Source organism: Ipomoea nil, unplaced genomic scaffold (assembly GCF_001879475.1).
Source record: "Ipomoea nil cultivar Tokyo-kokei standard unplaced genomic scaffold, Asagao_1.1 scaffold0642, whole genome shotgun sequence".
NCBI classification, from domain to species: Eukaryota; Viridiplantae; Streptophyta; class Magnoliopsida; order Solanales; family Convolvulaceae; genus Ipomoea; species Ipomoea nil.
The window spans coordinates 6305000-6318818 of record NW_017617070.1 but is presented as its reverse complement, the minus strand read 5'-3'; the positions used below and the strand labels follow the sequence as shown (position 1 = coordinate 6318818).

General features: G+C 32.5%; 1 protein-coding gene across 2 annotated transcripts; it reads left to right on the top strand.

The window, feature by feature from the left end:
* The first annotated feature begins 7297 nt into the window (after positions 1-7297).
* LOC109174643 (protein PYRICULARIA ORYZAE RESISTANCE 21-like) lies at positions 7298-9081 on the top strand. 2 transcript variants are annotated; one of them, XM_019323913.1, is made up of 4 exons: positions 7298-7578; positions 7774-7855; positions 8052-8218; positions 8279-9081. In XM_019323913.1, exons 1-4 carry the CDS (start codon positions 7558-7560, stop codon positions 8768-8770), a joined length of 762 nt encoding a protein of 253 aa, XP_019179458.1. In that variant the 5' UTR covers positions 7298-7557; the 3' UTR covers positions 8771-9081. The 2 variants fall into 2 exon arrangements, with proteins under 2 accessions (XP_019179458.1, XP_019179457.1); XM_019323912.1 differs by having other exon boundaries at positions 8052-9081.
* Positions 9082-13819: the final 4738 nt, after the last annotated feature.

Below are 13819 nucleotides of genomic sequence, written 5' to 3'. Positions count from 1 at the left end.
ATAATAATGGACATTTTGGACTTTATACTACTTATTCCCTTTCAATTCCCATGTATACCAAATATTGGAATTGAAATTCCCAGTAATTCTATTCTTGTAAACCAAACACTAGAATTTGAATTCCCACATTATTCCGAGTAATTCATCTGACATGGAATTGCAATTCCTTTCCCACATAATTCATTCTCTCCAACCAAACACCCTGTTATGGTAGACATTATAATATTAGCTATTCTTGAGTTATTCTATGTGTTAAGAATAACTTCTTCTTCTTTTAATATATATATGTATATATAAAACATTTATAGGCATGTATGCTTTTATACACACACACACAAATGATAATGCGAGAATAGTTGCTCATGTGAAATTATATAAGAATGAATTAAATCTTGTCTGTAAATCTAAAATATGTAGTGATGGAGAATTAGCTAGGCTTAGGAAAAAAAAAAAAAAGGCAGTGACATTTATATAAATAAGTAGATATTTAAATGAATAAACTAGGTGTATTTACCAAAAACAATGCGTGTTAGCTAGGTTTCTTGATTAAAAAATAATAATAGAAATTAGAAAAAGAGCATATTTAGTCTTCTCGATAATCCATGCATATTTATGCCAAAATGGTGTTGGTTTGGATTGAAACAACGTGAGATTTCAATTTTCACAAAATAATGAAGATTTATCTCAAACTGATACATGAAAAATTGATGCATATTTACAGAAATGCTATTTTTTGAAACAATGTTGTTTTCATCAAAAGTAAATGTTTTTCTCCCAAATAATATAATGATGTATAAGTTTTGTGATTGATGAACCTGAATAAGTCGTGCTTTTCATAGGGAACTTCTTTTCACATTTTCTCTACCCCGCATGCACACCTTAATATAAATATAGAGTTAATGCACCAGAGGTAACTTGTCTTTCATGATAATTCTAAATTTAATCACAGTCTATCGTTTTTGTCATTTAACATTCTAAATTATTATTTTTTGGACACTTTTAGTCCTTCTCATGACTTTTCATATTTTTAGTAAGGCCATTTTTGTCTCTTCATATTTTTCTTTTATTATTTTTCTAATTTTGACCGGTTTAATTGGTTTATGACTTTACTAAAAACCGGTTGAAAAATATGATTACTAAAAATCAAAGGTTACCTAGTTTTAAACCAATGAAACCGGTTGAAACCGAAGAAATTACAAAAAAATATGAAAAGACAAAAATATCCTTTCTAAAAATAGAAACAATAATGAGAAAAAGTAAAAATGTCCAAAAAATTAATAATGTGGGAAGTTAAATGGTGAAAATAATAATATGAGACTAAATTTAAAATTATCACAAAAAACAAAGGATCTATGTTGAAATTAACTTTATAAATATGTACAAAGAAACACTGGTGTATAATTTCTAAAAGATATTCTTCAATTTAACCAAATAAGGAAATAAATTCGGAGCAAAAATTGATGATGTATTTCATTTCTTGTGGAATGGGATTCGTATTGCCTTAAATTTTAACTCCATTAACCAAACATGTTGTAAAGATTAATTAATATTATATTTTGATTTTTGTAAAGAAACATAATATTAAATTGCTAAATTCAATAAATTCGTAGCTATCAAAACTATCTTTTGAATGCAAAATTAAAAATAATAAAATATACTCTAATTATTTATTGTGTAGAAAATTAAAAAGAAATAAATTATTTAATTAATACATTAGAATATTTATGTGTCTCGTAAAAGAAAAAAAGATAAAAAATTTCTTGAACAAAGAGAAGGGAAAAAGATTCACTATGCCTAATATCTTGTTCCAATTAACTTTAACATAACAACAACTACTTCCAAAACATTAACTGTTGTTTTGGTTTGATGTCTTTGATTTCATTATATATTTTGGGTACGTACCCAAGTTTCTAGAACATAGTTAGCTTAAATTGAACCTAACATTGGTTGATGTGTCTAGAAGTCTAACAAGGTCAAAAATGGATGACGAATAAATGTATATATAAGATGGATAATGTTCTATTTATTGTGCATGCCAACTAATAAACCAAAAAAAATAATAATAATAAAAAGAGAAGAAAAAACCTTAATTAGTGGTACAAATAGAAAACAACATTTAACTGTCACACGTAACTCAATTAGTTTTTGAGTGGTATATTATGAATAAGGATACAAGATAGAGTCTTGACAATTGCAATATGAAGGATCACTTTTTTATAGGGGTGACTCTTTATAGGCACTAGACACGATAATTCACTCCTTTATAATTATTATGTTGGGTCGAGATGTGACAACCTTTGGAATTAAGAATTTTATTTTATCTTTTTTTTTTTGGACAAGAAAACAACTTTTAGAGGTTACTAAGCTTTCCACCGACAGAATTCGATTAGTGCTAATGTCACATTCACATCCTTTTCCACTTGTCTTTATAAAGACTAATATCAAAGAGCAAGGATGTTGATATCACTACGAATATACACAAGGACATGGAAAATTAATTATGAATCCTCCATAATCTTGTGAAATTATATATTTTAATTTGATACAATTTGCATTTGCTCTCACACACAAGCATATACTTGCGTGTGTATATATATATATATATATATATATATATATATATATATATATATATATACACGCAACCAAATGACTGATGTCTTCCTTATAAATAATTGTTTATACTGTTATATTTTGAAATAATATATTTTTACCTATTGAATGAAATGGTCTCACAATGATATTAAGATGAAAAATAGATTTACCGCGATATATAAATGCTATACATTGGTATTGAATGACAAGAGATGTCACATCATTATAAAAATATCAACATTGGATAACTTTTTTTCTTTTTGCAAAATATAACACTTTTTATATTATTATATTGTTTTTATTAAGAAACTCTTTATTTTTAATTAACAGAATCTATCAAATTTTCAAAACCAATTTATACATATATAATAATACTATATACTTTCATATATATATATATATATATATATATATATATATATATATATATATATATATATATAATAATAATAATAATAATAATAATAATAAAGCAATAGAGTTTGACCAATGATACGGGTGCAATTGCCTTCAGAAAATTAACTTCCAAATATAAAATATAAAAATTAAGTATTAAAACTTAATATAGGATTTGACCAATGAAATTGTTATAAGATTTGAATCAATTATAGAGTGAATAAAAATACATATATTGTACATTTAATTTAGTGCTTATAGATATATAGAACAAATATTATGAATATAGTTTATGATAATGTTATTAAATATTATGTACTAATTGACACTTAATATAAAACCACGTCATTTTGGACTAGGGTCCACCATGCAAGGTGGACTCTAGTCCACGATATAATTTTCCATGAAAACATGGTAGGATACCTGCATGGGTAGCTCAACTGGTCATAGAGGTGAAAAGATGAAAGAATAACCAGGGATCGAGTCTCACCCGTGGCAGTGTGGGAGCTACCTCTCAAAGTGACGGGGGCTCTTTGTGCGCAGTAAACAAAGGTCTAGCCTCTATGGTTCATGTTTAGTTGAGTTACCATGATTTACATCCAAACATGATAGGATGAAAGAAAAACAAAATTTACCATTTTACTAGATCCTAATATAGTCTGCAATTTATATTGTGCACCTGGGCGCGCATTGCATTGTGCGCCCTGATGCAAAACGACGTCGTTTTACATAATTGTATAAATAAATACACATAATTGTATAAACCAACACATATAACTGTATAAAAAATACACATAATTGTATAAACAAATACACATAATGACATAAACAAATACACATAATCGATCACGCCAACTACCTTCTGCGACTCCTAAAATGACGTTGTTTTGGGAGGCGCGAGGCGCACAGTGCTGCACGCGCCGTGGTGCAGGGTATAATGACGGAATATAGTCTACCACTTTAGGTTCATAGCGACTATATAACACGATAAAATCCATATATAAAAAAAATAGTTGGCGATAAAATGCTGTGTAATCCGTGGTCTAAATTCTAAAGGCATCAAATGACAGTACATACGATGACGAAGAAACAAAGTCCCAAACCAACGGCGGACAACCTCTCTCCAAAGCGGTTTTTTTTATAATTGAGATATTGATTGCATCACACGTATCTCCAATCACGTATACGCCCTTAACATCTAGTCTAAATTAACTAAACAAAATCCAAGTACATTGTCGCTTACCCCTTTTAATACGTGACTCATTAATACTTTGTGTAAAAGTTACATTATGTAGTATTTGTTATTTTTTAATGTTACTGACTCTGTTACAATATAGTATCTGTTCATAAATTATTTTTTCAATCTAATGAAGCACAAGAGTCAGTATTGCCCCCATTACGGTTCAAACCCACGATCTTCCATATGAAAGTCCAATCTTAGTGTCATTAGACCACAAGGTCTTGGCTACATTAGGTAACTCAACTTAAACTAAACTAATTATAAACCTCCAAAGCCCATACCTAAGAGTCGTTGGGGAAGAGAAATCACAAGTCACCTTGTATATTCTCAGATTTCAATCCTTGCATGTACACTCTATGCACCAAAGAAATCAACAAACCTTTCAAACTGGATGAAATTAAGAGGGCTATGTTCGATATGGCCTTGTATAAAGCTCCAGGTTCGGAATGGTTTCATGTCGGTTTTTACCAAAGATTGTGGAACTAAGTGTGTAAGACGGTGATCCCTTGATTATTTCAGAACAGGGACCATGCATGTTGGAAGGGCTCAATGACATGTTCGTTACTCTCATTCCAAAAGTCGACAAGCTAGATAAGATATTGTTTTTCAAGCCTATCAACTTATGCAACATCGGGTATAATAAGGTGATTACGAAGGCCATGACCAATAGGATCAAGCCACTGATTGGTAAAAAGGTGACGGGATTGACAGGGCGACTCACAATTTACATTCTCCACTAGCTCTTGGGCAGGGGTTTTTGGGTAATAGGATTAGTATGGCGCAAATTGGAAAACCTAATGTATCATTAAAAAAAAAAAAAAAAAAGGAGAAAAGTAACACATTCACGTAATAGTTGAAGATGCTAGATACATGTCTTAGTGCCCCTAAGAACCAGTTCTTAAAGACAATCTTGGACCCACAAAATGATTAGGACCTGACCCTGCCATAGGCCAAGTGATTATTATGGGTGGCATTGTCACCCGTCACGCAGACTAGGATGCCTACACGCCCACTTCGAATGCAAAGGTCGGATCTCGATACCATGCTCCAAGTAAGGTCAGACGCCTTGCTGAGAGGGTTCCTTAGGCCAACCACTACACTCCGAGTGGTGCTTCCCTTATGTCTCTAGTGTGATTTGATTTTTTTGAAACAACAAAGATCGGATGCAGGTACTTCATCTCTCCTAGTAGTTTCATACCAAGAACCAATTTCGCAAACCCCTTTATGTGCGAATGTAGGAGACGAATTCGCCAAACTAGACGATTATGTGTTGGATTTATTCTTTACACTAAATCGAACTGCCCACCAATATGGTGAGGAGGTTTTATATTCACTCTTGAAGGAGAAGATCTTGAAGATATGTCTCTTATTATGGTCTTCATTGAAAATGAAAGAAAACTTAGAAAGTTTTCCTTTCTCCACAGATTTGACCATTGTGGTGTTTTGGGCATACCTCTCTCTACATAGATTCGATTGAGTTGATTAAGATGTCATTGGAGAGCTAACTTACGTGGCTACATCTTTCTAGAAGAAACCATTCTCAGATTCGTCACCTCGTATATTCCCAGATTCCCATCCTTGCATGTACACCCTGAGCACAAGGGTCTTCATTTCCTTTAATATGCTAAGGTCTCCCAATGACCATTTAGATTTCTAGTAGGACTCAAAACTCCACATTATCATTGGAGCAAGACTTTAAGGTAATCGATTCAATAAAGCAAGCTAATCCCCTAGGACACTATTCTATTTTAATTTTTACTTTATACTAACCTAACATTTTGATTCATAAGAAAATAATAGTTTTTATCCATTTCTTTTAAAAAAAAAAATCAAGACACATTTTGAAAGTTTTACTTCTTGAGAGTATAACCTATCAGACACCTCTCGTCTCCTAAGTACCATTTGGGTAGCGACCATTCTACGTTTTAATTCATTAGTTCCGGAATTAATTTTGAATTAATTCTAATTTTGAATATTAATTCTCGGGTTAATGGTCAGCTGTTACATGGGTTACAATGACTGGTTTATTATCAGTTTAATGCCATGAATTGAATGCTATTTAATCCTTCAACATAAGTTGTTCAGCAGCAGATTTTACGCACAACAAAAATTAGATTTTTCTCTCTCGAAACTCTGCTCCTCCTCCTTTCTTAACTTCCTGTGTTCTTCCCACGCTCTAGTTCGCCGGGTTCTAAGTTTGAGTGCTCAAAACTTAGAATTGTAGTACGTTTTATCATGGGAAACCTATGCCGCAATGCTCCTATCACCTTTAGGAGGCAGCAAATAAGGTTTTAAGGAAATAGTGCAACTTAACTCGTACTAAAAACCTACCCAAAAAATTCATCCGTCCCTGTGGTTGTTTTATCCCAAAAATTCTCAGTTTTTTCAGGAAAAATAATAATCCTTTTTTTTTGTAGGATTATTATTATATTTTCACATATTTCCGTTAACAAATACTTCGTACTAAACTTAATATTATGAAAAAATTGAATTAAAAATAACTGCAGTCAAGTCTCGTCTACCAAATCAAGCAAACAAAATGAGACGGAGGGAGTAGCTAGTACATACTTTAATTTGGTGCACATATGTTGCATACTTGCATTAGCGTACTAAGTTGATGAGGTATAGCTTTCAAATAATATACTTGAATTTAAATGCAAAAAAAAAAAAAAAAGAAAAAAAATAGAATAAGTATACTTATATTCGCCAAGCACATTGTGCTCAATTGGCACCTCTGTGGCTCTCATTGAGGGAAGGTCATGTGATTGACCCCAACTGTGAATCTCGGTGATAAGGTTTTGACTCTTTAAGCTACTTTTCTAGAAAGTATATTGAACAGATACTACACTGTAATAGAGTCGATAATACTAAAAAAAAAAGAAAGTATACTTATATTGATGAAAAAGAAAGTATACTTATATTGATGAAAAAGAAAGTATATGTATATATCTATGATTTGGTTGAAAAATTGGGATTTATGGAAAAAAAACGGATGGTGAGGTGTAAACATCAAGCCAGCACATGAAATGGAGAGTATAGAGTGAGCAATATTGACCCCTTTGCCTTTTCCTCTTCGTCTTGGATCACTCCCAAAACATTGATGATCTCATGAATTTCAACACCCATTCCTCGACGTGTCGCCATATCATTGGCTACATTTAGACTATATTTCTTCTCTCTAACTCAACTTCCATCTCTCATTTCATATTAAATCCAACCTCTTAGCTTCTTCCCTTCAATTCCCTCCTCCCTTGTGATGATCTCTCTTCACAATCACTCAATCTTTAGTGGCCAGTGGCTGTGATTACTTCCGATCACCATCAGCCATGGGAGAGGAAGCTCAGAAGGTACATATATCATCCTCTTCCTTGTTTTTTTAATCTAATTTAATTTATTTGCTTGAATTGGAGAAGAGATTATGATGATCATAAACCTTGATCGATTTTCCAGATTGTTCTTCGTGAGCATAAAATTCAATTCGTGCCTCTAATGTATAGTAGTAACTAAATCAGTTTGAATTGTTTAATTTGCAATGGCAACAGACGACGCTTATGATCCTAAACGTTGATCTTCAATGCTCCAGCTGCTACAAGAAGGTGAAGAAAGTAATTTGCAAGTTTCCGCGTGAGTAATTGTATTTCCATCTTCCAATCAATCCTTTTCTCTCTTAATTTGCTTTATTTCTACGCATTCTGCCTCTTTTTTTTTTTTTTTTTAATTCTGAAAATTATTGAGATTATAAATTCTGAAAATTATTTTCTTTTATATAATAAAACGTTTTTAACTTATTATTATTATTATTAATATGGAGAAAATACAGAAATTAAAGACCGGAAATTTGATGAGAAGGCAAATAAGGTGTTCATTACTGTGGTGTGTTGTAGCCCTGAGAAAATTCGTGACAAATTGTGCTGTAAGGGATGCGGGGTAATCAAGAGTATTGAGATTGTTGAGCCTCCAACGCCCAGAGCTCCAGAAAAGCCCAAGCCACCTCCTGAAAAGCCCAAAGAGCCTGAGAAGCCCAAGCCGCCACCCGAAAAGCCCAAAGAGCCTGAAAAACCCAAGCCGCCTCCTGAAAAGCCTAAGGAACCCGAAAAGCCCAAGCCGCCTCCAGAAAAGCCCAAGGAACCCGAGAAGCCCAAAGAGAAACCCGCTCCACCTCCTGAAAAGCCCAAACCGCCAGCTCCGGCTCCGGCTCCGGCACCGGCACCGGCTCCTAAACCCATAGTACCAGCACCGCTACCACAACCGCCAAAGATCCCGGAACCCGAACCCGTGTTTGTGGTGCCATGTAACCCATGTTACCCAGCGCAGCCACCCTTTGGGTTTTGTTGCGGGTCATGTGCCCAAGGGATACCCGGTGGACCATGTTATGGTTGGTACGGAAGACCGCCGCCACCGCCACCTCCGCCGCCGCGGCCATGTTATGAGCCCTTTTTCGGGTGTCGATGTGGGCAGTCCAGAGGCTATTATGGATGCAGATGTGAGTGTAATAACTACTACTGTGAATTAGACAATAGTTCTTGCTCAATCATGTAATCGCACCGCTCCACCCGGCCCGTCATTATCACATAATATCGTGGTTTACGAAGCATGATCGTGGCTTTTGATGGGACATCTTGCCTAATTGCACAATTATCTAAAGCTAAGCTAGCTTTGGAATTATATGGGTGTTCTTTTCCCAAAACTTGAAAATAATTAATACTCCGTAGTATATATACTATACAGTACCTCTGTTATTGAATCTGTTAAATAGAATAAGGTTAGCGGCCGGAATTATGGTTGCTAGACTATTTGTTGTACCAAATATACAGTTGACAGAATACTGATTTTCACTTGCTTCTTTTTTATTTTATTTTATGTCAGTTTGTTGTATTTCATTTCAGTTTTGAATGAATCAGGTTATTCTGCTTGGTTATTTAAAAATAAAATTATATCTCTTTTTAAATTTTTTATAATAAATAATTTTTTTTTAAAATAAATACATTATAGACATCAAATTTTAAATTAATTAAATATATATGTATTATTTTTTGTTATAACTACCAATTTATTTATAATTTAATAATAAGAGTAATAAAGTGAGGTATATATTTTTCATCCACAACACTGAAGTCATTAATTCTTTTAATAGATTTGTATGTAGATATAGATTTGTAAATTATAATAGGTTTAAACTTACGTTAAAAATAATGTATTTTTAGTAACATAATCACCTAATCATGTAGCTTTTCTACGTTATCATCATCACATCCCGTTCTCCATCAGTCCATCTCATCATACATTGTACCACATAATAAAAACTATTCTTCATAACTGTTTGGTACATGTAATAATTTGATTTAAAATTTTTTAATTAACAACTAATATTCTAGGTGGAAAGAATTTGGTTTTGATAAAACTTGTATATTTTACAAAGTATATATATTCCTTTCTAAGTTGAATACAAAGTATATATATTCCTTTCTAAGTTGAATCTTTTAAAAATTTAAGTGCATATGACTTTACAAATATTCACTTGATATTTTGTTAAAAATGATTCTTCGAAAGTATTTAGTATTTATAAGAAATTACTTTACGGAATTTATATATATAACCCACACAAAATTTAACTCCTTGTTTTAAGATTTTATATATATATATATATATATATATATATATATATATATATATATATAAGATTTTCCCTAATAATATATATTATATATTAGGGCCTTAATTAAGTGGTGCAAGTTGACTAGGCTTATTAAGTGGTTTGGTTGGACTTAATAACTAGTAGTTGTTAGTCAACCAAACCCTGTGCCTAATATAACCTGGATTGATGGGATACAGGATTATGGATTAGATAGCACATTCAGTTACGGTACTCAGACCGCTCAGTAGATACCGATACACCATCTAGGGTTCTGAGTCAGGTCTGAGACAAAACATAGCTGACGGTCTACCGTTAAGAGGCAACACAACAGAAACATCAATTATGGCTGGAGATCAACACGGCTACGCTTCCGCTATCATACGAGGTTAGGTTTCTCGTATACTATGGTACATATAGTTAGACTATTGTATATCTAACATTTGGTATCAGAGCCTTTATAATCTCTGCCTGGTTAATTGTTTTGCCTAAAACAACATTAATTTGTTTTATATACATTGAGTTCTTGGTATATATTTTGTGTATTAATTCTTCGAAATATGCATATATCTATTTGGTTTTATAATTTGTGTATATTCGAAAGAATTAACATGGACTGCTGAAATTGAATTTTCATCCTTAAGCAAAATTTTGATTTGTTTTTCAAAATTAATGGATCTAAATTACCTACTGCCTATAAGCTATTGCCGGTTTATTTTTTCCGGCAACTCAACTGCGACGGCGGAGGCGCGATTCGGGCTTCAGGCGGCGTCACGACGGAGGACGACGGCGAACGTTGGCTCTGCGAAAGGAGAAACGGCGAAGGTGGGCTGGGTTCCCGGCCTGCTGCCGTAATCTCCCCTTCAGGCGACGCTCGATCCGGCCGTCGCTGCCCCTCGTCGCTTCAGACCTTCAGTGGCGTTGGTTATGGCTGATGACAGTAGACCGACGGTGACGAACGCACGGCGCGAAGGAACGTCGAGCGCTGCAGATCGTCGCCTGGCCGGTTGCGTCGCGGCAGTCGGATGGAGGAGGCGTTGGCGTTGTGACGAGACTTGGTGGCGGAGGCGGAGCTGGAATTGCCCGGTGACGTCACTGCTGCCTTCATCTCTTTCAGGCGACGCCGGCGACTATTTTTGCTGCTGTTCGTCGGAGCTACGGTCTCCTCGGCTGCTAGGGTTCATGGCTGGTTAACATGAAGATGAAGAAGATGATGGATTATAGAATATGGGCCGGGTCTGGCCCATTTGGCCAGACCTGGATTATATTTTTTAAAAAATATAATGGAGCCTATTTTAGTATTTCGGGCTTCTTCAGCTTTCACCATCATATTTAGACTTCTTCTAGTTAATTTTTCAGTTTAATTCTTCCTTAATTAATTATTAAATTATGATTCAATTTGGAGCAAATATTAAGTTTTAATTTGCTATTTGAATTTTAATTTAAAGTTAAGATGCAAATTAAATTGCCTCGAGTGTTGCAATTTATTTAAGATATATGAGTTAATAATATATTAATATGCAAATCCAAGCATGTTACGTATATATATAAATTATCATTATAATTATACATTCGTAAAAGCATGCATTAAGGTTGGATTTAGCATATTGTTAACTCATAAATTCATTTTTAAATATCATTCAATTTTGGATCCGTAGGTCAATTTTAGGCATTATGACCTACTAAAGCAGCTTGTTTGGTTTCCTCTTAATTTTGAGAACATTTTAATTTTATGTGTCTCTGGGACTTTAGAACCTATTTTGAACAAGCTATTTGGGACCTATCTTGGGTCATATTAAAGTATGTACCCCACCATTTTGATTGATATTTTAATAATAATTATAGCCCCTTATAACATGTTTATTAAGTTTTATTTATTACTAACTACCATTTTTGGTATTCATCGTTTGTAATAATATTAAGTTTTGGGTCTACTTCAGTGTTAGACCATTTTTCATCCATGTTATAATTCACTTGGGCCATTGAGGTTTATGAGCCTAATTTAAGTGATTAAATGCTATAATTATTGTCTTAGCCTGTTTAGAGACATTAAGGATTTAATTGTTATTTTGGCATTAAGAACTGTAAATATTGTTTAAGTTGATTAAATTTTTTAATCTCTTAATAGTTTTTCAGGGCCTTAATAATAATATTAAGTCTTTAATTTTATGGCAAAAACAATATAGTTGGTATATTGTTTGCACAATGGTAATTTTGTTATTACCTTAACTTCAGTCTCCCTTAGTATCATAATAGTCATGATTAATTATTATGTGGTAAATTGAGATTAGTATTTGGCATCCCTTAATTACAGTTTTGCCTTTATTGTAATTATTATTAATTAGCATTATTAATTACTGTTATTAAGTTTAGGGGCTAATCTCATTTTATTACTTTTCATAATAATTATCATTTAATGGTAATCTGCTATATTTGGTGCATTGGTATGATTACCACTTCATTTTACATGACTATTAATGTTGGTAATTAAGTCCTACCAATAAATTTTTTAACGTACCATTGGACGCTGCGTCGACACCGATAGTGAAGATTGGGAGAATTCTGGAGTTTTTTCTTCTCTTGTGGATCGTCGTCGTTGTTAGCGCAATGGGCATATGCGGTTTGCATCATTAAGGTTAGCCATTAATTATCTTTTACGGTTATTTTTGATAATTAGTGCTACGGTTATAGTTAAACCGCTAATTTGGACTAGTCACATATTTTATCTTTAGAAAAAGAAAAACATTTAAAGGTGCATTACCATACTTTACTTTGTAGTTATTTTTAATGTTAATAGTGATTATAATGTTACTTATTGCTATTAATAATTAGTTAATTAATGATGACATTAATATTGTTATGGTATTCAGTAATGCACCTTGAACTGTTTCCAAATAAATTTATGTGACAATACTCCAGTTCAGAAAATAATTTTCTGGACATTAATATTTTCTGGACTTCAAATTTTATTAAGTTTTCAAAATTTTATCCGAAAATATTTATAAGTGTTAGCGGTTTTGACCATTATTTTTCCATATTTAGTCTCCTACTTAATGTGATAATATTATTATGGCTATTTATTGCTATTTTGGTTATTTGCAATTTTGCCATTAATAATAATAATATTATCAACTGGGTTATGGAGAGTGATTTTGAATCAATTTAGTAATCTTGGAAAAACATATTTTCTAGGCAATTGACTTTTGCCATTAATTCCATAATTCATTTAGTTCTTGGAATTATGATTTTAGTTCTGATTGCCCATGTTTGGTTAAGTATGAATATTTGGTATAAATTCATATTCTTTAGTTGGTTCATACTTTTTAGATTGTGTTATGCATTCGATCACTTTAAGTGCATAATATTAAGTTTAATTATGCAATTAGGGTTTGTGAGATTTTAATTTACAAATGCTACCATATCCTTTTGGTTTGATATTGTTTGAATTTGTAAATTCAGTTATTTTTCATAAATTTGATCTTTATGCATTAAAACATTTTCCTATGGGCTTACAGTTTAAAAAAAAAATAAAAATTTAAAGTATATATTCAGTACATTATTATTCAAAATGTTGGGTCTCTTTTGGTTTGGACTCATCGGTGTTTGAATATTAAGTTTATACTTTAAAATCTCATATTGTAAATTGCTTTAAGTTATGCAATTTATTTGGAATATATGAGTTTAATGTTTAATTTTATGCATATTCGTCCTAAGCATATTATTATGTTTTAAATTATGCAATTTTATTATGCCTTTAGCAATGCATACTTTGAGATGGAATTATATTAGTTCCTATTTAAGTTGGACTTGTGCATAAACTTTAGTTGCGGTAGTGCCTGAATTTAAGCACGTTTAGTCCGCTATTTTTAGTTCACCATTTAAGCTTTAATCATAGGTGAACCCTACAGTTTTTTGGTGTATACCCTACAGTTTTTTGGTGTATACCCTACAGTTTT

What these genes read in the sequence shown, in the direction of transcription:
- LOC109174643 (XM_019323912.1), top strand. Translation starts at nt 7,558, where the DNA reads ATGGGAGAGGAAGCTCAGAAG. An exon ending in TGGGAGAGGAAGCTCAGAAG is followed by an intron (nt 7,579 to 7,773) that starts GTACATATATCA and finishes CAATGGCAACAG; the next exon opens with ACGACGCTTATGATCCTAAA. An exon ending in AGTAATTTGCAAGTTTCCGC is followed by an intron (nt 7,856 to 8,051) that starts GTGAGTAATTGT and finishes GAGAAAATACAG; the next exon opens with AAATTAAAGACCGGAAATTT.